This window comes from Anser anser, assembly GCF_964211835.1.
Source record: "Anser anser genome assembly, chromosome: 26".
NCBI classification, from domain to species: Eukaryota; Metazoa; Chordata; class Aves; order Anseriformes; family Anatidae; genus Anser; species Anser anser.
Genome location: NC_139747.1, coordinates 5,193,050 through 5,212,990, shown reverse-complemented (window position 1 = coordinate 5,212,990; position 19,941 = coordinate 5,193,050). Strand labels below are relative to the sequence as shown.

Genomic DNA, 19,941 nt, shown 5'->3' with positions numbered 1-19,941 from the left:
AAGCACCTAAAAAGCACAGAAAAACAACACTAGAAAGGAAAAAATCAACATTGTGACCAGCAACTATCAATCTCAGAGAAAGCTTATAAGAAACACTCTTTTAAAACATTCCGGTCAGATGTGACGTTAGCTCAACCCTTTGTGCCCCAGCTTGGCTGCCAAAAAGTCTGTTGTGGTGTAACCCGGCAGGCCGCTCAGCACCACACATCTGTTCGCTCACGTCCCCCCATCCTGAGTGAACGTGCAGAGAATCGGAAGGAAAATAAAAGCTCATAGGCATTGATAAAGAGTTTAATAATAAAGGAATAGAAAATAATAATACAAATCATACAATACATTAAAAAGACAATCAATAAAATTTATTAATGTAAACAATTTTTTCCCAGCCTAATGCTCTCCTATCACCACCATGATCACAACATCACAAAATATCACAAAAAATCCACCATGATCACAATATCACAAAATCACCTAGCAATTTCCCATCATTTCACACTAATGAATCCCCATCACCGTCATGACTTCCCATCCCACTGATCATTTCCTATCCCAGCAACCTCCCATTGCTGATCCCAAGGCTCAGTTCCCAACTCCCATCCATCCATCCATCCATCCATCCATCCATCCATCTATCCATCCATCCATCCATCCATCCATCCACCCATTTTCTCCCGTCCGTGCTGGCCATGCCCACATCCATTCACGGACTGAGCATGGGCAGCGGGAGCGGGCTGCATTAAATCCCCTCGGCATCCCACTGCCAGAACAACTGCAGGCAGAGGCGTTGCTGAGTGAACACCTACACTAGAGGAATTTAAGAAAAAAGGCTATAAAGCAGAGAAAGGACCAGAAAGGAAGAAATAAGCTTTCAATCCCTGCCATTTTGTGTCCCAACAAGCAGTTCCCATGCCCAAACTTGCCCATGCCAGGTATTGCCCATCCCAACAGCTTCCATCGCAACACTCCCAACACTCATTCGTGACCCCCCCATCTCCCATCCCCCCCCGTTGCCCATCCCTGACAGTGAGAAACACTGACTAGCTACAGCACTAAAGAAGGGTAAGGGCAAGCGAGAGGGGAAAGGGCTGAAGAGTGCGGCTCAAGCTGGAGCAGGTGCCTGCAGAGGTCTCTGTGCCTGCGTGCTGAGCTCAGCGCCACTGGGTGCTGCAGGGGCCGTCGAGGAGCGCAGGGTCACGGGTAGCCGGCATACTTGGCTATGGCCCCGTCTTTCTGCCGCTGCGCGAAGAATTGCACAGGGCCGATCTTCATCTGGTGGGCCGCCCGCTGCCGCTCCTCCTGGGCCAGCTGCTTCAGGCGCTCCCGCTCGGGACGCTGCTGCAGCGTGATGGGCACCGGCTCCTCCTGCTCCTCCAGCGGCGTGGGCGCCGCGTCACCGCCTGCCCAGGGCCCCACGCAGGGCACGTAGTCCACGCGGGGCCGTGCCAGGGGCTGCAGCATGCGCGGCTGTGTGGGCAGAGCCCCCCGCTGCGCTTGGCCCCCCGCGGCTGGCAGGCACAGCGCTCTGGGCGCCTGCTCTAGGGCAGCGTCCCCTGTTCACGCCGTGCTGCCTGGTGGTGCTGGCACCACCTTCTCTTTGCCGCCAGCTGGGGATTGGGGGGCAGCGGGCACAGCTGGCACTGTCTGCGCAGCGCTGGGCATCGTGCTGGGGCTGCTGGAGGTGGGCTGCGGCTGCACACAGGGCAGCTGGCGCCCTGGCCCCAGCGCCTTCGCCCTGGCCCCCAGCGGCTGCAAAGTCTCGCTGGGGGTCTTTGTGTCCCGGCGCTGGCGCTGCAGCGTCTTGGCCCTGACGCCTTGGGGACAGAGGCTGTCCTGGGGCCGCACGGCACCGGGCTCCGCGCTCGGAGTCTCCGGCAGCAGCCGCGCTCTGCGGGGAGGCGGCGACGCTGCTCCTTGCCCCCCAGCAGCCCCCGGGCTTCGGGCTCTCTTGCTGGGCGCCCGGCTGTTGTTGGTCGCTGGCTGCTGCCTGCCACTGCCGTCTTTCCTGCTGCTGCCACGGCGTCCTGGAGCCTTGGACATCCTGGCGTCCCTGGCACGGCGTCCCTGGCAAGGCGTCTCGGGGCCTTGGACACCCTGGCCCAGCAGCATCTTCCTGTCCTTGCCAGGGGGTTTCTCCGTTGCTGGCCTCTTGGGCTGGGAGCTCTCCGCTGTCCTGGGGGTGCTGGTGGGCGCGCGGCGCTTGGCCCCCCGCTTGGTGCCGGTGGACACAGGGGCAGCCAGGGGGCTCTTGAGGGGACCCAGGGGGCATGTGGGCAGGGGTGTCCTCTGCTCACTGAGGACTTGGGTGTCAGGGGACCTCTTGGGGGGACTCAGGGGGGGTTTGGGCAGGGGTCTACTAGGGGAACTGAGGACCTGGGTGTCAGGGGACCTCCTGGGGGGACTCAGGGGTGGACTGGGTAGGGGTCTACTAAGGGCACCGGGCAGGGGACTGGCTGCAGGGCTGAGCGGGGGGCTCAATGCCAGCACAACAGGGGACTGCACCAACAGCCCACCCCCAACCTTCTCGGGGTACACCCCAGGGGTTGAGGGTACCTCACCGAGGGCTCCTGTGGCTTCCAGTCCCTGCGTGCTCGGCTCCTCGATGTCCTCGGAGAGGTCGGGCAGCTGGGAGAGGAGGCGGCTGAGGGCAGGACTGCTGGGCGAATCGGGGAAGGCGTCCTGGGGCTCCACGGCCTCGAGCCAGCTGAACAGCTCCTCCGTGCCGGGGATGTCCAGGTCGGCCAGGAGCTGGTCCTGCAGGTGCTGCAGCAGCTGGCTGTCCCCTGCCAGCTCTGGAAAGGCCTCGGCGAAGGCATCAGGGCCCAGCTCGGGCAGCTGCGGGGGCTCCTCAGGCACCTGCGGGGCTGTCGCCGCTGAGGACGAAGCAAGAAAATCCCCCAAGACGGGCGATGTCAGCTTTCCCATGGCTCATGGGTGTGGGGCGACAACGGGGCGGCTGTGCCAGCGCCAAACTCACCGTCGGGCGTCGCCGTCTGGGTGCTGCGGGTCGATGGAGCCAGGAAAGGCTCGGGGGGAGTGGGGTCAGGCAGCGGGGGCCCCTGGTCCTCGCTGAGCCCCACGGCGTGGTCGCAGGGCTCCGGCAGCTGCCCCTGGCTGCTGGTCACGGTGCGGGGCGTGGGGAGCGCCTGCCCCCGGAGCCGAGGCCCCGGGACGAGGGGTGGCGGGGGCCTGCGGTGGGCGGGGGCCTGCAACAGGCAGGTGCCTGCGGGGTGCAGGGGCTCCCCGTGGAGCACGGCCCTGGGCCCCAGCCCCAGCGCATGGTGGGGCACCAGTGTCCCCGTCACCATGGGCTGTCCGCACTGGCAGACAGGGGCACAGGGAAGAGCGGTGTGGGGGAGCTGCCCCACGGGGGGGAGCTGCACCACCTGCAGGTTATGCCCCACGGGGGGGAGCTGCACCGGCTGCAGGTTATGCTCCTCGGGTGGGAGGTGCACCACCTGCAGGTTATGCCCCACGGGGGGGAGCTGCACCGGCTGCAGGATATGCCCCACGGGGGAGAGCTGCACCGGCTGCAGGATATGCCCCACAGGGGGGAGCTGCACCGGCTGCAGGATATGCCCCACAGGGGGGAGCTGCACCAGCTGCAGGTGGTGCCCCTCGGGTGGGAGGTGCCCCCCAGGTGGCAGCTGCGCCACGGGTGGGAGCTGCAGCACCTGCCCCTGGACCTCCGGCACCACGTGCCAGACGGTGGCCTGGGGCAGCGCGTAGGAGAGGGTGGGTACCTGGGGGGGCTGCAAGGGCACCGCCATCGCTCCGGGGAAGGAGGGCAGCAGCCAGGCAGCCACCGTTGGCGGCTCAGCTGGGACAACGAAGGGGGAGTTGGGCGTCTGCGGCACCGGCGGCAGCCGTCTGGGGAATCTCTCTGTGAGGAAAAAGGGCGCTGGGCTGAGCTCTCGGGCGCTGGGCTCGCCGGCAGGGCCGCAGCCCCGGGAGGAGCGGGAGCCCGATGCTGTACCTGCCATGGTCGCTGGAGAGTGGGGCGGTTCGTTGGGGAACCCGGGCAACGGGGGCTCCGCCCCAACGGCTGACCAGCCCCTCACCGCCATCTTGGTGAGGACTGCAGTTTCTCTACCCAAGCAGGCTTCCCAGCGCCATCAGTTTCCATCCCCATGAGCCTTTCCCGTCCCAGTCCTCATTTGCCAGGCCCAGGGGGGTTTCGCACTCCAACACTTTCCCCTCCCAAGGATTTTCCATCCCAAGACTTTTCCATCCCAAGACTTTTCATCCTCCCGGCGATTTCCCATCCCGACAGTTTCACAGCCCAACAGATTCCCATGCAAACTATTTCCCATCAGCACGAAGCGTTTCTTAATCCCATGAGATCTCATCCCAAAGACTTCCCATCCCTTGCATTTCTTTTCCAACTATTTCCTACCGCAACGAATCGTACCCACCCCATTCAAGATTTCCCATCCCAATAATTTCCCATCCCAAGAGAGATTTCCCTACCCCAATGCTTTTCCTTTCCAATGATTTCCTCCCCAAGGAAGATTTCCCATCCCAATGCCTTTCCTTAAGGATGACTTCCTCCCCAAGGAAGGTATCTCATCCCAATGCTTTTCCTTCCCAAGGAAGCTTTCCCATCCCAAGGAAGCTTTCCCATCCCAAGGAAGCTTTCCCATCTCTTCCATTTCCTAGCCCCATGGCTTTCCAGCCCAAGGAAGTCTTCCCATCCCAGCAATCATTTCTCATCCCACTCATCATTTCCCATCCCCACGATTTCCCATTTTCACCATCCAAAAGACAGCTTAGCCAGCCCACAGCTAGACAGAGATCCCAACAGGGATTTGCACGATTCTGGTAGATGCAAGGGCATGGACACTTGGCGTGCTAACGATTGCACTTTATTCCAGAGCAACACAGATCACTGGTACCAAGAGCGCTGTAATGAATCTGGCGAAGATGTAGATAGATGGTTCTTGCAGGTATTACCAGGAAATAAACAGGTGTCCGCACTTCTCTCTAGCTACCTTAGTAAAAGATCGGAAGGGTAGAGCACTAATTAACAGTAGCATTATTAGAGGCACTACTGTGGCAGTGAAAATCCATCAGGAGGGCCAACTTACCAATGCCTGCAAGGCAAATGCACTTAGGATGGGTTTTCTTTGTCAAGACTAAACTTACAAGAGGTTCAAGCTCTCCGCAGCAGTAGCTGTGCCCGCAGGACTCAGGTGCTGCCTCGGCCAGCAGGCCCAGGCAGGTGGGGCACGTCTCATCCCCGGGGGCCTCTGCTGTCAGCCCGCGGGGCGGCTGGCTCGTGCTGCCCGCGGCCTCCCTGCCGTGGAGATGCTCGGCCACCGGGATGGAGGCTGCCCACTCCTAAGCACCTCTAACCAGCAGGACCTCTAACCCTGAAGTCTCCTCTTCCACCAGCAGGACGTCAGCGTCTCTTGTTCCACCAGCAGGACATCGGCGTCTCCTATTCCACCACCAAGACCTCCATGCCTTGAGTGCCACCAGCAGTACTCCATGCGAGCTGGACGCTCAGGGCACTTATGGCCACCCACCTTTGTGAGGTCAAAGGCTGACAGTGACTCTCTGCTGACCTCACACGGCTCTCGGGCACCCCGATGGCAGCACTGACGGCGCTAAGCTGACTGCCATGAGCAAAGGCTGACATGAAATGGCTGCTGCGCAACGCCAGGAGCAATGTCTGCCGGGCCGGGGGTTCGGATGGGAGCTCGGCCTTCGGCCTGGGAACTGCGCCTGGGAGCCAGGGACGTCCTCGATGTGCAGCTGGACACCTGGGCCTGAGAAAGCAAGGTTTCTTGAAAGAAAATTGGAAACATCGTCACCTAGTGGCTGTCTCAGGGGGACGGATCGAAACGCACAGCATCTCTTGGTTACCTGAAGTGCTGGTGTCCTACGCCCTCGTATGTCTCAATGACATAAAAAGGGACAGATTTTTACCCCAAATGCAGCTCCTTTCTGTGGGAAGCTTCCCGTGCTGCGCATCCTCCTCTCTTTCTAGCATGTGGCTTCGACTTTAGGCGTGTTGTTTTTTCTCCTTAAGCAGACTGAATCTTCCTTTGAACATTATGGTAACTGATTTTTACTACCGTTAAATGCCTTTCTTCCACTTCTAATCTAATTAATTAGTGCTATGGTCTTAACATCTGCTCCATAGGTATCTTTCCTACCTGGTACAATCTAGAAGAGCTCAGCAATATCCATACATCTCTTTCCCTTAGTTGTCACAGTAGGCTTGCTCGTGGTAATTTCTGTTGAGCAGGACGTGACAGAACCCTCACAAGACGCTTGAAAGTGTAGCTCTGAGGTGAGAAACCCTGCCCAAGCAAGGGTAAACCATAAATATGTGAAGAGAAAGTAAATGGACACTTTTCTACCCCAAATGCAAACGGGTTGTTAATGCTGTTGCTGCATGTGGTGACTTTGGGTGGCCCCAGCTGCCTCCTCTTTTATTCCTGAGTGGTGGTGTCACAGTTAGAGAGAAGAAAAAATATATACAGTTTTTAATTGCAATGGACAACACTGAGTTATTTAAAATAAAAACACAATGGGAAAAACACAACTGGCAGGAACAAACCATACCGAACGCAACAAAAAACAACGGCTCCAGGAAACCACGTGCGTGTGACCCCCTCCTCCAACAGGGCAGGGGGAGCAGACCCTATCTCGCTATAAATAACCCCAAAATCGTTTCACGGGGAGAAGCCGGGAGTCCGTCTCTGAGCCACCAGCAGGTGCGGGAGGCGGTGCTGCTCGGCAGCGGGGCCGTTCCTCGCGGGTTGCAGAGTGAGCCCAGCATCAGGCGATGAAGTCCAGCGGTCTGTTGAAGCCTCCTTTCCTGTTCATGTACTGCCTGCGGCAGGAGGAAGGGAAACAACATCGGGAACCGAGCCAGGAGCACCGAAACCCCAGGGGGCTCCCAGCTCTGATCCCCCGGCAGCTTTCCAGCTCAGAAAACGCCTGGCGGGGGTTGTGACAGCATGGAGAAGCCATAGGGAATCCAATTCCCCACCAATTTGTGCAAACAAAAGCACAAAACTAGCTCTGCCTGACCTTGTTGAGACCCAACGTGTTCGACCAGGGGCTGAGCACCTGGAGCTCAGCAGCTGTGACAGAAGGACTCGACCTGAAGCCTGGCCACGCACCTTCTGGAGGCTCCACACCCCGGCTACCTCGCAGATAACGGGGTTAACGAAGTCTTTCTTTAGCCAAAGAAGCAGGAGAGCCAAGCTCTGCCCTGCTCTAGCCGCCTCCAGCACGTCCTGTCCGTGTGCCACGTGCTTGTGCGCTCTTTGTCTTCCTGCTTTTGGGTTTTTACTGAAAAACGTGAGGCCTCTTAGCTCTGCCAGCCAAACTGTTTGCCCTTACCGAGGGCAAAAGAAAACAGATCGCCCCCTGCTTATGCCTACAGACAGCAGCTTGGATTTAAGCTTCTTAACTGCTTTACCTCGTAAACAAGGTTATTTTTTATCAGAAAAGCGTGGCAATTCGGTGCAGTTGCCACAGCACAGTGAGCCTCCTGGCGTGCTGAGACACAAACCTGTACTTCCTCTTCTGCGACACGTTGATGGCGTACGCGTTCGCGGCGCCGTCTACTTTCTTCCCCTGAAAGAGAAGGAAAATCATCAAAAACCGAGTGTGCCGCCTCGAGCCTTCCTGGAAAACGGACAGCACGCGCACGGGAGGGATGAGGGCGGTTAACACAGGACAAGTTAAAAAAAACATCAGTGCCAGAGCTCTGGGCTGTAAAGGGTGAGCCCCACACTCAATCTGGGAGTCCTGACAGCCGGGACTCGTGCTTGGGTGTACAAACGTCATGGGAATGAGCCTGCTGCTCCGGCTGATCCCAGCCTGCACTCACTTTTGTCGTGTCAAAAGAGGCAAACCCCATCATTTTCATCATCTCGATTTCCTCTTCTGTCTTGCCTTGCAAATCTTCCTCTGAAAAGGCAACGAGATATCAGAGTCCACCTCCTGCAGCCACGAGCATCGACCAGGAATAAAGAATATTTCTGTGCTGGCCACAATCTAACAGAGCCAGGGGTGAGTTAACACACCAGGACTCTGCGTTTTTACCTGTGATCTGGCGCTCCTTGCCCTTGGAGTCCTTTATCTCCTTCTTCTCTTCGTCTCGCCTCTCCTTCAGGCGCGGTGGGGAGGAGGAGCTGGATCTGTGCCGCCTCGGCGACCTGACGTTGCAACACACACAGGTCTCAGCGCCACAGCTGCAATGGGGTGCTGGGAACATCCCCGTGCCACGCTCCGCTCCCTCCCAACAGTGATGCTGGAACCAAGAACATCCCCCCGCCATGTTCTGCCCCTCTCCCCCATTTTCCCTCCCTCACCTGGACCGTCTCCTGTGTGGGGAGCGAGACCGGCTCCTCCTCCTGTCCCTGTCCCGGGACCGTGACCTCTCCCTCCTCCTCCTCTCCCTCTCCCTCGAAGTGGACCGCGAGCGCCTGCGGTCTGCGGGGAGGCACGGCAGGAGAAAGGTGGCTCCCCCTTCTCCCCTGCACTGCCACCAAGCTTCTGCCGTTAATTCCCGGCCACAAACCCCCCCAAAGGCTCCCTAAATCCCCCCAACCTCCCCCAGTCCCCCTTAAACTCCCCCAAAGTCCCCCAGGCCCCCCCTAACCCCCCCGAGTCCCCCGTAATCCCTCCAGACCCCCCAGATCCCCGCAAGCCCCCACAAATCCCCCCAAAACCCCCTCACACACCCCCAGACCCCCAGGCAGCAACACCCCCTGCCCACACCGAGCCCCTCACCACCTCCAGGCACTGCACCCGCACACCAGAGCCCCGGCCGGGCTCAGAGGGGTTCAGGGGCCCCGCCCGGTCCCACCGGTGCCCCCCGGGCCCGTTCCCCGCAGCAGGCCCCACGGGGTCGGGCCCTGCACTCCCCCCACCCTCGGCCCCCAGAGACCCGTGCCCTCCCCACCGCCACTCCCCGTGCCCCCGGGGCCCCTCCCCGGCCTCTCCCCGGTGCCGGTGCCGGTGCCGGTCCCGGTGCCTTCCCCTCACCGCGCCGCGGAGGCGAACGGGAGCGGCTGCGGCCCATGGCGCCGCCCGGCGGGCCTTCACTTCCTCCCGCACTTCCCTTGGCTTCCGCTGTCCGGTGCGTTCCGTTCCCCCCCGGCTCCGTCAGGAAACGGCGCCCGCGCGCTTTGGTTCCGCCGCCAACACGGTCGGGGGGGGGTTGAACGCCCCCAACTCGGCCTCGGCAAGCCCCGCTCGGCCTCCACAGGCGGAGGATACGGGGCCAGGCCCGCGGAGAGGCCGGGACCCCCCCAAACCCATCCTGGGAAGCCATGCCCCCCACCCCATCCCATGGCTGTGGAGCGCCATGGCGTCTCTGCTCCCGTCCCTGACAACACAGCGCAGCGGGTGCCGAACTCGGGTTTATTTACAGGCAGGCATTACACAGCGCACCCAGCACCAGCCGTCACCCACCAGCCTCCCCCCTCAGCCACGAACCCCCACAGCACAGGTGTGGGCCCTGCCAAACCTTCCGGCATCTTCCAGTGCCGCACTTGGCCATGGCGGTGCCCCGAGGCCTCTTTGAAGCACAGGAGGTTTCATCGCCATGTGAGGATGAACTTCTTTACGGTTCGGGTGGCAGAGCACTGGAACAGGCTGCCCAGAGAGGTTGTGGAGTCTCCTTCTCTGGAGATATTCAAAACCAGCCTGGATGCCATCCTGTGTAACATGCTCTAGGTGATCCTGCTCAGCAGGGGGTTGGACTAGGCGGTCTCTGGAGGTCCCTTCCCACCTCAACCATCCTGTGATTCTATAGTTTACATCTTTCTCTGCTTCCAGGCTGCTCCCTGCACCTTGGCAGGGGATGGCTCAGCTCCAGCCACAGCCAGGACGGTGCCCTGAAAACAAGCCACTGCGTTTTGGGGCCGGTTGAGCCCTGGCACTGCCCAGGCTGGCTTCACACAATGGGCAAGAAGAAAGCAGCGAAGCAAAGGAGGGCAAAATGGGAAGGGATGGGGAGGCCTTGGCAGGCAGGGGAGCTGTAACGCTGCTGTGATCCTGTAATAAAGGATCCTGTGACTCTTTCTAATAGCTAAGCAGTGGGGCTGCACATCACGCTGCCAGCCCTCTGAGCCTTTCTCCTCGTGTACCTACGCGTGGGTTGCACTGCATGCGTTGCCCAAAGTGCCCTGGGTTTCACCACACAGCCATGGGGCCTGCGGTGGGCAGTGAGGCAGTGTTGGGATTCAGGAACCGCCCTGGGAGCCGCTGCAGCCCTGCGTGGTGGCCAGGTGGTGAACATGGTTCCCAGGACCCTTGAAATCACCGGCAGTAAACTACACCTTACAGGAACAGTTACAGAGCGGGGCCTGGGGGTTGCACATCAGTCTGCTGGATATAAACTATATATTGAACACAGGCAACAGCACACGGACTCACACCGTCCTTCTCAGATATCGAATTTAGGTGTTCAGGCTCCCCTGGGAGCCAGAGGAGCCTCCCAGCCCTTTCTGGAGCCCCGGCTCTAACGTTAGCGCTGCAGCTTGGGGACATTGGGCAGGGCAAATGCTCTCCCAGGCTCGGGTCTGCCCTGAAGCTCCAGGCTTGGGGGGAGAATATTCCTGCCAGGTTTGTATTTTTGCACTTGACTATTCCACTCAGAATGTGCCTGGCACACCCCAAACTACAGCCCTGCAAAGAAAACCGACCCCTGCTTACACATTTCCTCCGCTTGATCCCAGCTGCCTGCACCAGCCCAACTCCCTGCCTGAGGTGTTCCCGAGTGCCACCAAAAATCCACCTCGCCCACGGGTGCCTTTCTGCTCTTCCAGGGGGGACACAAAAGCCAAAAGCTGCCTTGCAGCAGTGAGAAGACTATGCAAACATGGTGTTGGAAATAACATAGCAGGGCGAACATTGGTTGGGAAAACCCAGTGCCCTCAGAGAGGGGGTTCGGGGGCTCCCCGCCGCAGCCTCAGTCCCAGTCCGAGGTTTGAGCTGTGGAGGGAAGCCCCAGCCCCACAGGAGTCCCGTGGCTCATGATGGGACACAGGCTGGCTTTGTTCCCTAAATTCCCATAGTGGAGAGGCCGTAGAGCAAGTCAGCATCGCTGCTTTTCCTTCTTTCTGCCAAGAGGTGGTAATGATGCTCACAGGGCGGCAAGGCTGGGTGGGAAGGAAACACCAGGGAGGGGTTCAGCTTGTGCTTGGGAGTCCGGAGCTAGGGAAAAGCAGGGGTTCGGCTTCAGACGTGACTCTCGTGCTCTCTACATGGACAGGCACTCACCGACGGGGCCGACACGGGCACAGCCTCGTCCGCGTGCCAGCATCGCCGTGACGCGGTGCGGGGGGAGCGGGGCGGCCGCCGCGACGGTGCCTCTGACAGAAGTGAATCGGCAGCGTGTGTTCATCCCAAAGTAGCACTTAGTGAGTGAAGTTTGCTCAGTTTTAAATAACAACGGACGCTTCCCCGAGGCTCTTTTTTCGTCTCCGTTCTCAGGTGCGGTGTGGCGGGGGCTTCCCCAGCAGTGTGAAATTTCGCTGCTCTTCACCAGGCAGCAAACGTGTGAGACCGTGGCACCAGGAGAAGGGGACTGGAGGGGGCTCTCCAGCCTGGGGGGGAAGATTGCAATCCAGGAAGGAAAGGGCCCCAGCCCCACCACCTCGGCCTCTCCTTCGGGGAGAGCAATCCTCCGGCATCCCGCTTGATCCCATCACCCCGGCGAAAAGCTGTGCCATGGGCGAAGTCAGCGCCAATCCAGCGGAGCTTGAAACAAAAGGTTAACAGTAATAATAATAATAATTAAAAAAAAAAACGACGATGACAAAACACCCTTTTCTTTCTCAAAATCAAGCATATCCGGGCTGCGCCCCACATTGCACGGAGGCTCTACAAGCAGCAGGGGGGAAAAACAAACCCTGTGCCCAGGAGGGAGGAGGGAGTGCTCGTGGGAGCGGGGAGATGGCAGTGGGTATTTCCCCAAGCGGCAAACAGGGGCCACAATCTTTCGAAAGCTCGGTGGCTGCCTCCGAAGCGGGTGTCGTGGGACGAGGTGCCTCGTGCCGGGAGTACCCCGGGAGCCTCCGGGGTTTTCGGCTGCGCCTCGGCCAGACGCACGACGCAGGAGCCGTCCGGAGGGATGCTCAGCCGCGCCGGCAGTGGGAAGCCTCAGAGGAGACTCAAGATTCGATCTTTTCCTTCTTTTTGCCCTTTTTCAGGAAGGACGGGGTCCGGAATTTCTTCTTCTTCTTGGAGGGTGATTTGGAGGGAGAGCCTTCGGGGGAGACAGGGCTGCTGGTCACCGTCTCGCTCTTCTCCTTGGGGGCATCCACGTCGGGATTGGCCGGGGTGGTCGTCTGGTCCCCCCCTTTGCCCTGGCTTTCCTCGGTGCTCTGCTCCTCCTCCTTCCCGTTCACCACCGCTGGTGGCGGCTCCTTCTCAGTGGCGGAGTCGGCAGGAGCTTGGCCGTCCTCCACCTTCTTGTCACCTTGGCAAGGGAAAAGGGAGAGATGAGGGCCAGGGCAGCGCTGGCTGATGCTACAGAGAGCTATTAAGGCTGGAAGCCAACTTTAAACCCCCCCCCCTTTATCAAGGGCAAGAGCAGGATTAGGCCCCTGTAAGCAAAAAGCACTGAGGCCTGATCCCCTCCTGCTATTGGCGTCACTTCCCTAAGCCTTTCCCCCTTACAGGACAAGCAGCAGCAGGATGGAGAGCTGTGGCAGAGCTGAGCCCTCCTTCCCAGCCTCGCTGCTGGACATAAAAGCGGGCAGCAACCAAAAAAACGAGGCAACCCAAGGCATTTCCTCCTGCAGACCCTGAGCGGGGCGCTGCGGAACGGGCCGCGGAGAGCAAGGTCCCCCCCGAGCGAGCGGGGAGCGCGGCGAGGCACGAGGCCTCCCCGTACTTACTACGGCGACAAGCACTCAGGGGCAGAGGTAACTCCTTGGGTGAAAGCGACACGTGGAGGGAAGAGAAAGGAAGACGTTGTGGACACGGACAGACAGACAGACAGACACCATGAGACACGATGAGACTGCCAGGAGCCACCCGCCCCCGCGCCCCGACCCACGGAAACACCAACATGCGTTGCGATGCCAGAATGCTGCTGGGGTCGGTGCTTTAGGGGGGAGCAGGGGGTGTCCCCCACCACCCCACAGAGCCACCAGCGGACGCTGAAATCCTCCAGCCGTGATGCTAAAGGGACGCGGTGGGTTCGGTGCCTTCGTGGCACGTTTCCCCCCCGGACACAGTGACGTTTATATCTGCGGCTCGGGGGGGGTTCTGCTGCAGCCCCCCCTTATCCCCCTGCCTCAGCGGCTGGATGAAGACCCCCTGCTCCTCTCTGCTGGGCTTGCGGGTGCTCGCCCCCCCACTCACCCTCTGAGGGCTTGGTGGGCGACGGGGCCGGGCTTTTGGCCGGGCTCTGTGGTGCAGATGCCGGGGGTGATTTTTGGGGGGATCCCTGGCTTTCCTCCACCACCGTGTCCTTCTCGCCTGCAAGCATACAGACAGACTTGCCATCCACCAGGTCTGATAGCTGCAGACACCAAAAGGAGCTTTGGGATCCGTGAAGCCCCCGTTCCCCTCCCCGGCTCGTACCGTGCAGCCCCAGCTTCTTCCTCTCCACTTCTTGCTTGTACTCCTCCAGCTCCTGGTCCGTGAGCTGGCTGAAGGGGTTCGGGGGCTCCGGCTCGGCGGGGGGCTCCTCTCGGGACGCGTCTTTGGCCTCCGCATCCGCCAAGTGACTCTCTGTGGACTGAACACACCCCACCCCCCCAGAGCAGCGTCACCCCCCCGGCACAGGGAGGGACCCAGGGCGATGGGGGCGATGGGGACGAGGGCGGCGGGGACATACGGGGCTGCGGCTCGTCTCGGCGATCACGCTGGCCAGCAGCTGCGACTGGGGCCCGGCTGACTTCACGTCCTGCCGGTTTTGCTCCCGGATCTGCAGGCAAGAAGCAGAGAGAGGTAGGGAAACACTGCTCCTCCACAGCCCCGTGCCCAGGGATGTCGGAGCCTGACCCCCCCCCCACCCCCCGCACCTTATTCCTCATCTCCAGCACCTCCTGCGGGTCCGTGTAGAGGGGCACGAACTGGTTGGGGTTCTCGATGCGGATCGCGGTCCCGCTGCTGCCTTTCTCCACCTCGTCTGCTTTCAGCCACTGCAGAGATGGAAAACCCCGATAAACACATGGTGTGGAGAGAGCAAACCCCAATAAATGGGTGTCATGGAGAGGAAACCCTGATAAAGGCATGGCATGGGTACAGTAAACCCCAATAAATGCGTATCATGGAGGGGAAACATTGATAAATGCATGGCATCAAGAGAGTAAACCCTAATAAATGCTCATTGTGGAGAGAAAACCCTGATAAATGGGTATCATGGTGAGGAAACCCTGATAAATGCATGGCGTGAGGAGAGTAAACCCCAATAAATGCTGTTTGTGGAGAGGAAACCCTGATAAATGCATGGCATGAGGAAAGTAAACCCCAATAAATGGGTATCATGGAGAGGAAACCTTGATAAATGCATAGCATGAATAGAGTCAACCCCCATAAATGCATGTCGTGGAGAGGAAACACTGATAAGTGTGTAGTATGGAGAGAGCATCCCCAATAAATGCGTGTTGTGGAGAGCAAGCCTTGATAAACGCATGTCATGAAGAGAGCAAGCCTCAATAAATGCATGTTGTGAAGAAACCTCGATAAATGAGTGGTGTGGAGAGAGGAGGCCCCAATAAATGCATATTATGGAAAGCAAACCCCAATAAAGCCCACGGCACTGGGTGCTGGAGGTGGACTTCGAAAACAAAAATTACTCTGGGGCAAATAAAGGAATTAACCAAAGTCAGTAACTTCAGCATTTCCCACTCGTGGAGGACCCCTAGGGGTTCAAGCACACCAAATTCTGGTGCAATCAATGCTCCAAGCACCTCCCGCCTCCCTTTTTTTTTGGTGCTTCCCCCTGGAGCACGAAGCCAGGACTATTCCCAAACAACCCCCGGCCCCAGACCGTCGTCTTTGTCCTCTGGCTGCCGGCGCTGCCCTGCTGCTCCTCGGCCACGTTGACCCGCAGGTAGGTGTTGGGGGTGTTGAGCCACCGCGTCTTCTCCTTCTGCTGCTTCTGCGCGTGCTGCCGCAGGGCGGGGATGGGGGCGGCCTCCTCCTCGAAGACGAAGGCCGTCACCGTGGCGGGGATCAGCACGTCGCTTTTGGGTTTGCTCTTCTCCTGCACGAAGGGGTAGCGGTAGGTGTAGCCGGTGCGGTAACCCTGCGAAGCAAAACGGTGTCAAAGGAGGTGTTTTCGGGGGGGGTTTAGGGCACTTCTGCTGGGGGGGGGCGAGGGGAGGCAGCATGCTCCCGCGGTGCTCACCAGGTTGTCCAGCATCCTCATGAGGGCTTCGAATTCGTGCTCGCCCAAGCGGCTCTTCTGCATGGGCCCGAAGGTGCTGCCGGCCCAGCGCACCGAGCCCACCTCGTGGGGCCGGTGCTTGGCGCGCTCCAGCACGATGAGGTTCTCGGCGCCGCCCGCGCTCGCCAGCGCCGACACCTGCGGGGGGATGCGGGTAGAGGCTGCAAGGAGCAGCTGGGGGGGGCGCAGCACTGAGCGTGTCCACAGGATGGGACCGAGTGCTGGTGGCTGAGACCGTGCACAGCTCGGTGCATGGACCGAGGACGTTGTGCCAGTCACAGAGACTGTGCACAGCTCGGTGCACGGTCCCAAGGCATTGCACCAGTGACAGGGACATGGCGCAGCTCAGTGCATGGTCTCAGGACATTGCACTGGTGACAGGCTGTGCACTGAGCTGTGCATGGTCCCAGGTTATTGCACCAATCACAGAGACCGTGCACAGCTCAGTGCATGGACCAAGGGCCCCACGCTGGCAGCAAAGAGCTCACACAGTGCACACTCTGCCAGCACCACGCTGGACACTGAGACCTGGCACAGCTCAGTGCATGGTCCTGGAGCCTTGTGGTGGCAGCAGAGGCCACGCACAGCTCAGGGCATGGTCCTGGAGCCCTGTGGTGGCAGCAGAGGCCACGCACAGCTCAGTGCACGAATCAGCAGCACCATGCTGGCAGCAAAGAGCCAGCACAGCTCAGTGCACGGTCTCAGCACCTCGCACTGCACCAAGACACCCGACACAGCTCCGTGCACGGTCCCAGGGCCCCGCAGCAGCAGCAGGGGCTGTGCCCAGCTCAGTGCCCACCCTGGGGACCATCTCTCACCTGCACCTCGCAGGCTGCCTGCAGGTGGAAGATGCTGTAGAAAGCCTCCTCGGCGGTGTCGCCCAGCGCCAGCACCCCGTGGTTGCGCAGCACCAGAATCTGCAGCACAGGGCACGGGGGATCAGTGGGGTCGCAGGGGGTCAGGGAAGGGAGCCAAAAAACAAACAAGAAAACCAACAAACCCACCTTGCAGGTGGGGCCGAGGCACTTCTGCAGCTCGACCCGGTCGGCCTCGTCCTCCACCTCCCCGCGGAAGTCAAAGTAGGCGATGTCCCCCAGGAGCAGGGCGGCGCGGGAGATGGGCAGCACGCCGCAGCGCATGGCCGACACCTGGGGCACAGCGGGCATGGCACGGCACGGCACGGCACTGAATGGCACAGCACAACACAGCACGGTGCCCCCAGACCCCCCCTTACCGCCGCGGTGGCCGGCGTGTGCAGGCGGACGATGCAGCGAGCGTCGGGACGGGCGGCGTAGATGGCGGCGTGCAAGCTAAAGGCGCGGGCATCGGGGGCGAAGCCGGTGTTGCCCTGTTCCACCACGTCCCCCAGCACGTTCACCTTGATCTGCAGCGGGGATACGGCGGCTCAGATCCTGTCACAGCCCTGTCCCCACCCCAAACTCCCCCCCCCCCCCCCGGTGGGCTGGGGACACGCTCACCAGGCTGGCTGCTGTCACCTCACTGCACGCCAGCCCCTGCGGGGCCACCAAGAAATGCTCCTGCTCCTTGCTCACCCGCAGCTGTACGGGGAAAAGAAACAAATGCAGGGAAATAAAATTTAAAAAAATAATAAAATGGGGTGTGTTTTGCACGGGGGGGGGGGGGGGGCGCTCACCGTGACGGAGGCGTCCCCCAGCTGCGCCCAGCCGTAGAGGTCGAGCAGGCGATGGATGCTGCCCACTTTGCAGCGCATCAGCCGCTCGCCCTTGGCCAGGGCCGGCGCGTCGGGGCCATGCAGGTCATTGATGGGCGTCACGGAGGCCAGTCCTGGGCAGGGACAGCAGGTGACAACAAGGGGACAACGTCATTTGTTTTTTTTTTCCCAACCCCCAGCACCATTTCCCAGCTTTTCTACAAGAAAAAAAACGACCATTAGGGAGCGTTTTCTCCCCTAAAATCCCACAAACTAAATAAAAACCTTCAAGAACGCCAAATGGGTTTCGTTTTCCCCAAAAAAACCTTCCTGCCCCCCTGCCCCACGTGCAGCCGTACCCATGGGCGAGGTGGGGAGGACAGCGGGGGACGTGGTGGCCATGAAGTCTGCGATCTGCCGCAGGGCCCAGACGTGGGACGAGTTGTTCCCCTTCTTCATCTGCTCCTGGATGAGGCTCTCCAGCTCCTCCCTAAAAGACTGCAGTGCCCCGGCCCCGCCGGCGTCATGGTCCCCAGGGGAAGGGACACCAGTGCCCAAAAAGGGACCGGCTGGTGGCACCGGGGTGGGGACACCACCGGGTGGGTGATAGCAGTGCCATCAGCTTGGTGGAAGTGGTACCACCGGCATGGTGGCATGGTGACAGTGACACAACAGGCTTGTGGTGACAGTGGCACCAAGGGCTTAGAGGTGGCACCACGGACTTGGTGTCATGGTGACGGTGGCACGGTGACGGTAACACCATGAACTTGGTGGAAATGGCCCCAGCAGCTCAGTGCCATGACGGTGGTGGCACCGCCAGCTAGGCGGCGGCACCATGGTGACGGTGGCACCACCGATGCAGTGCCAGCGACCCCACCGGCTTGGTGGCACGGTGCCACCAGCCCCACAAGCTTGGTGGCAGCGATGTCACCGTTGTGGTGGCACCAGCAGACGGGTGGGGACATGCCCTGAGCCATCATGGGGTGGCAGTCGCTTTTGGGGCAGGGGGGACAGGGATGGGGCACGGGGGGGGTGGATGGGGACACGGGGTACAGATGGGGACCCAGGGACACGGCCACTCACTGGGCTCTGTAGGATCATGGTGACCCGCTTCTTCTGCTCCATCATGTTGAAGTCCTGCCTCAGGTCAGCCGCCATGTTGCGCTCCCGCAGGTATTCGGGGTCCCCCTCGGCGAAGCGGTCGAAATACCGGGGTCCCGGGGCGGGGGGCGAGGGCAGGGGCTCGGGGCTGGCGGCTGTGCTCATCCTGGCGGCCCTGCGGACGGTTTTGGGTCCCCAAACCCCACCCAAATCGCCCCCCCCATCCCAGCCCCGCAGCCCCCCCAGAAGGCTTCCCCGCGGTGAGCACTTCCCAAAATAGGGGCCGTGAAGAAATGGGGTGAGAACAGCCCCCGCCTGCGCCCCGCTGATAAGCCCCGGGTGGCCCCCGCCCTGCCGGCACCGCACCGGGCCCTCGGTGTGACGGGGACAGCGGGGGTGGGCCCGGGTGAGAACGGGCAGCTCGGTGCACCCATGGGAGCCACGGTACCAAACGGAGCCCCCCAAGCCCCCGCAGCACCCACCCTTTTTTTTTTATTTATTTATTTGGGGGGGGACACAAAAAAGGGGAGATGGCAGCGGGTGGGCGGCCGCAGAGCCCAAACCACCGGCGCTGCCCCCCCCAGCACCTCACTGCTGTGTTTTAAAGGAAATATTTTGACACCCACGCACCCCCCCGCCCCCCCCAAAAAAAAAAATACAAAGCATCGCCCACGCCAAGCATCGATGTGTGCCTGCTGCCCAAAGCCAGGCTGCTGCGTGCACCCCCAAATCCTGGGGGGGCCGTTATCCCCCCCCAAATCCTGGGGGGGGGGGGCGTTATCCCCCTCCAAAAGGTGTTTTTAGCCGAGCCTGCTGCCCCACGCACCCCCCCACGCCACCAACCTGCAGCAAACCTCCACCAGGAGCCGCTCCTAGGCTGAAAATCCCGGGGGGGGGTCCTCGGTGGCCCCCACCCCAGCGCAGAGGGGGGGGTCGCGGAGGGGGTGGCGAGCAGCAGCTCCAAGCTCCGGGGTCCCCCCAAAATCCTCCTGGGCATCCACGCGCGATCGTGGCCGCTGGGTGGGAGGGGGCAGAAGCGCATCATTTGCTGGGGGGGGGGGAAATGGGGCTGGGCCCCCCCGCAGCATCGCCCCCGCCCGCGCCGCACCCAGCGCCGCTGCGGCAGCCGCAGAGCCCTGCGCTGGGGATGGCGGATGGGGGGGGGGGGGCTGGAAAATGGGTGATTCCCGGGGGGGCACAGCCCTGTAACCCCCCCCCCATCATCACCAGGGGATGGATGGGGATGGGGGGGGGGCACCCCCAGGTTGTGCAGGAGGATGGGGGTGGGGGCAGGCCTGCCGCCCCCCACCCCCCTTGCTGTGTCCGCACGCATCCAGACAAAAGAAATGAGAAAACTGGGAGGGGGGGGGGAGGGGCGAGGCAAACGCAGGTGCCCCCCACCCTTATTGCAGGTGGACCCCCCAGCACCACCGCTGCTTCCCCCCACCCCCCTATTTTGGGCCCAAATCCCCCCTCCCACAGCATCCCCCCCCCAAGCGACCCCCCCCTTCCCTTTCCTTGAGGCTGGGGGGGGGCAAAGCAGGTGCACGGCCCCCCCAACACCCCAAATCCCCCACCCCCCGCCCCAAATCCGGGATGCAGGGGGCTGCCGCGCCTCACCCACCTCCTCAGAGCATCCTCCCACGGGTGACAGCCCCGGATGGGGGGGGCCCCGTCCCCCCCCCCGCGCCCCCACGCCCGCGGTCCCCTCTCGCCAGCCTCCAGCGCCACCAGCGATGACAAAGGCCACCTCCCTCCGCCTGCCGAGCTCCCTCTGCTGCCACAACCCCAA

The 19,941-nt window shown here is 61.0% G+C and overlaps 3 protein-coding genes across 5 annotated transcripts in view; 1 reads left to right on the top strand and 2 right to left on the bottom strand.

The window, feature by feature from the left end:
* Positions 1 to 19,941, top strand: part of VAMP8 (vesicle associated membrane protein 8) — a 500,499-nt gene that overhangs the window by 387,053 nt on the left and 93,505 nt on the right. The window lies entirely within an intron of this gene.
* Positions 6,394 to 9,138, bottom strand: SNRNP27 (small nuclear ribonucleoprotein U4/U6.U5 subunit 27). Its single transcript, XM_083812106.1, has 6 exons — positions 9,010 to 9,138; positions 8,334 to 8,454; positions 8,065 to 8,177; positions 7,850 to 7,929; positions 7,529 to 7,593; positions 6,394 to 6,841 (listed from the first exon to the last, which is right to left on the bottom strand). Exons 1-6 carry the CDS (start codon positions 9,044 to 9,046, stop codon positions 6,787 to 6,789), a joined length of 471 nt encoding a protein of 156 aa, XP_083668232.1. The 5' UTR covers positions 9,047 to 9,138; the 3' UTR covers positions 6,394 to 6,786.
* Positions 9,369 to 19,908, bottom strand: ADD2 (adducin 2). Of its 3 annotated transcripts, none has more exons than XM_083812093.1 (16): positions 19,774 to 19,908; positions 18,993 to 19,165; positions 18,132 to 18,324; positions 17,408 to 17,546; positions 17,031 to 17,182; positions 16,855 to 16,935; positions 16,611 to 16,760; positions 16,381 to 16,524; positions 16,195 to 16,293; positions 15,338 to 15,514; positions 14,978 to 15,235; positions 14,028 to 14,126; positions 13,820 to 13,909; positions 13,564 to 13,720; positions 13,342 to 13,458; positions 9,369 to 12,451 (listed from the first exon to the last, which is right to left on the bottom strand). In XM_083812093.1, exons 3-16 carry the CDS (start codon positions 18,312 to 18,314, stop codon positions 12,144 to 12,146), a joined length of 2,154 nt encoding a protein of 717 aa, XP_083668219.1. In that variant the 5' UTR covers positions 18,315 to 18,324; positions 18,993 to 19,165; positions 19,774 to 19,908; the 3' UTR covers positions 9,369 to 12,143. The 3 variants fall into 3 exon arrangements, with proteins under 3 accessions (XP_083668219.1, XP_083668217.1, XP_083668218.1); XM_083812091.1 differs by having other exon boundaries at positions 14,007 to 14,126; positions 19,774 to 19,907; XM_083812092.1 differs by having other exon boundaries at positions 14,007 to 14,126; positions 18,132 to 18,315; positions 19,774 to 19,907.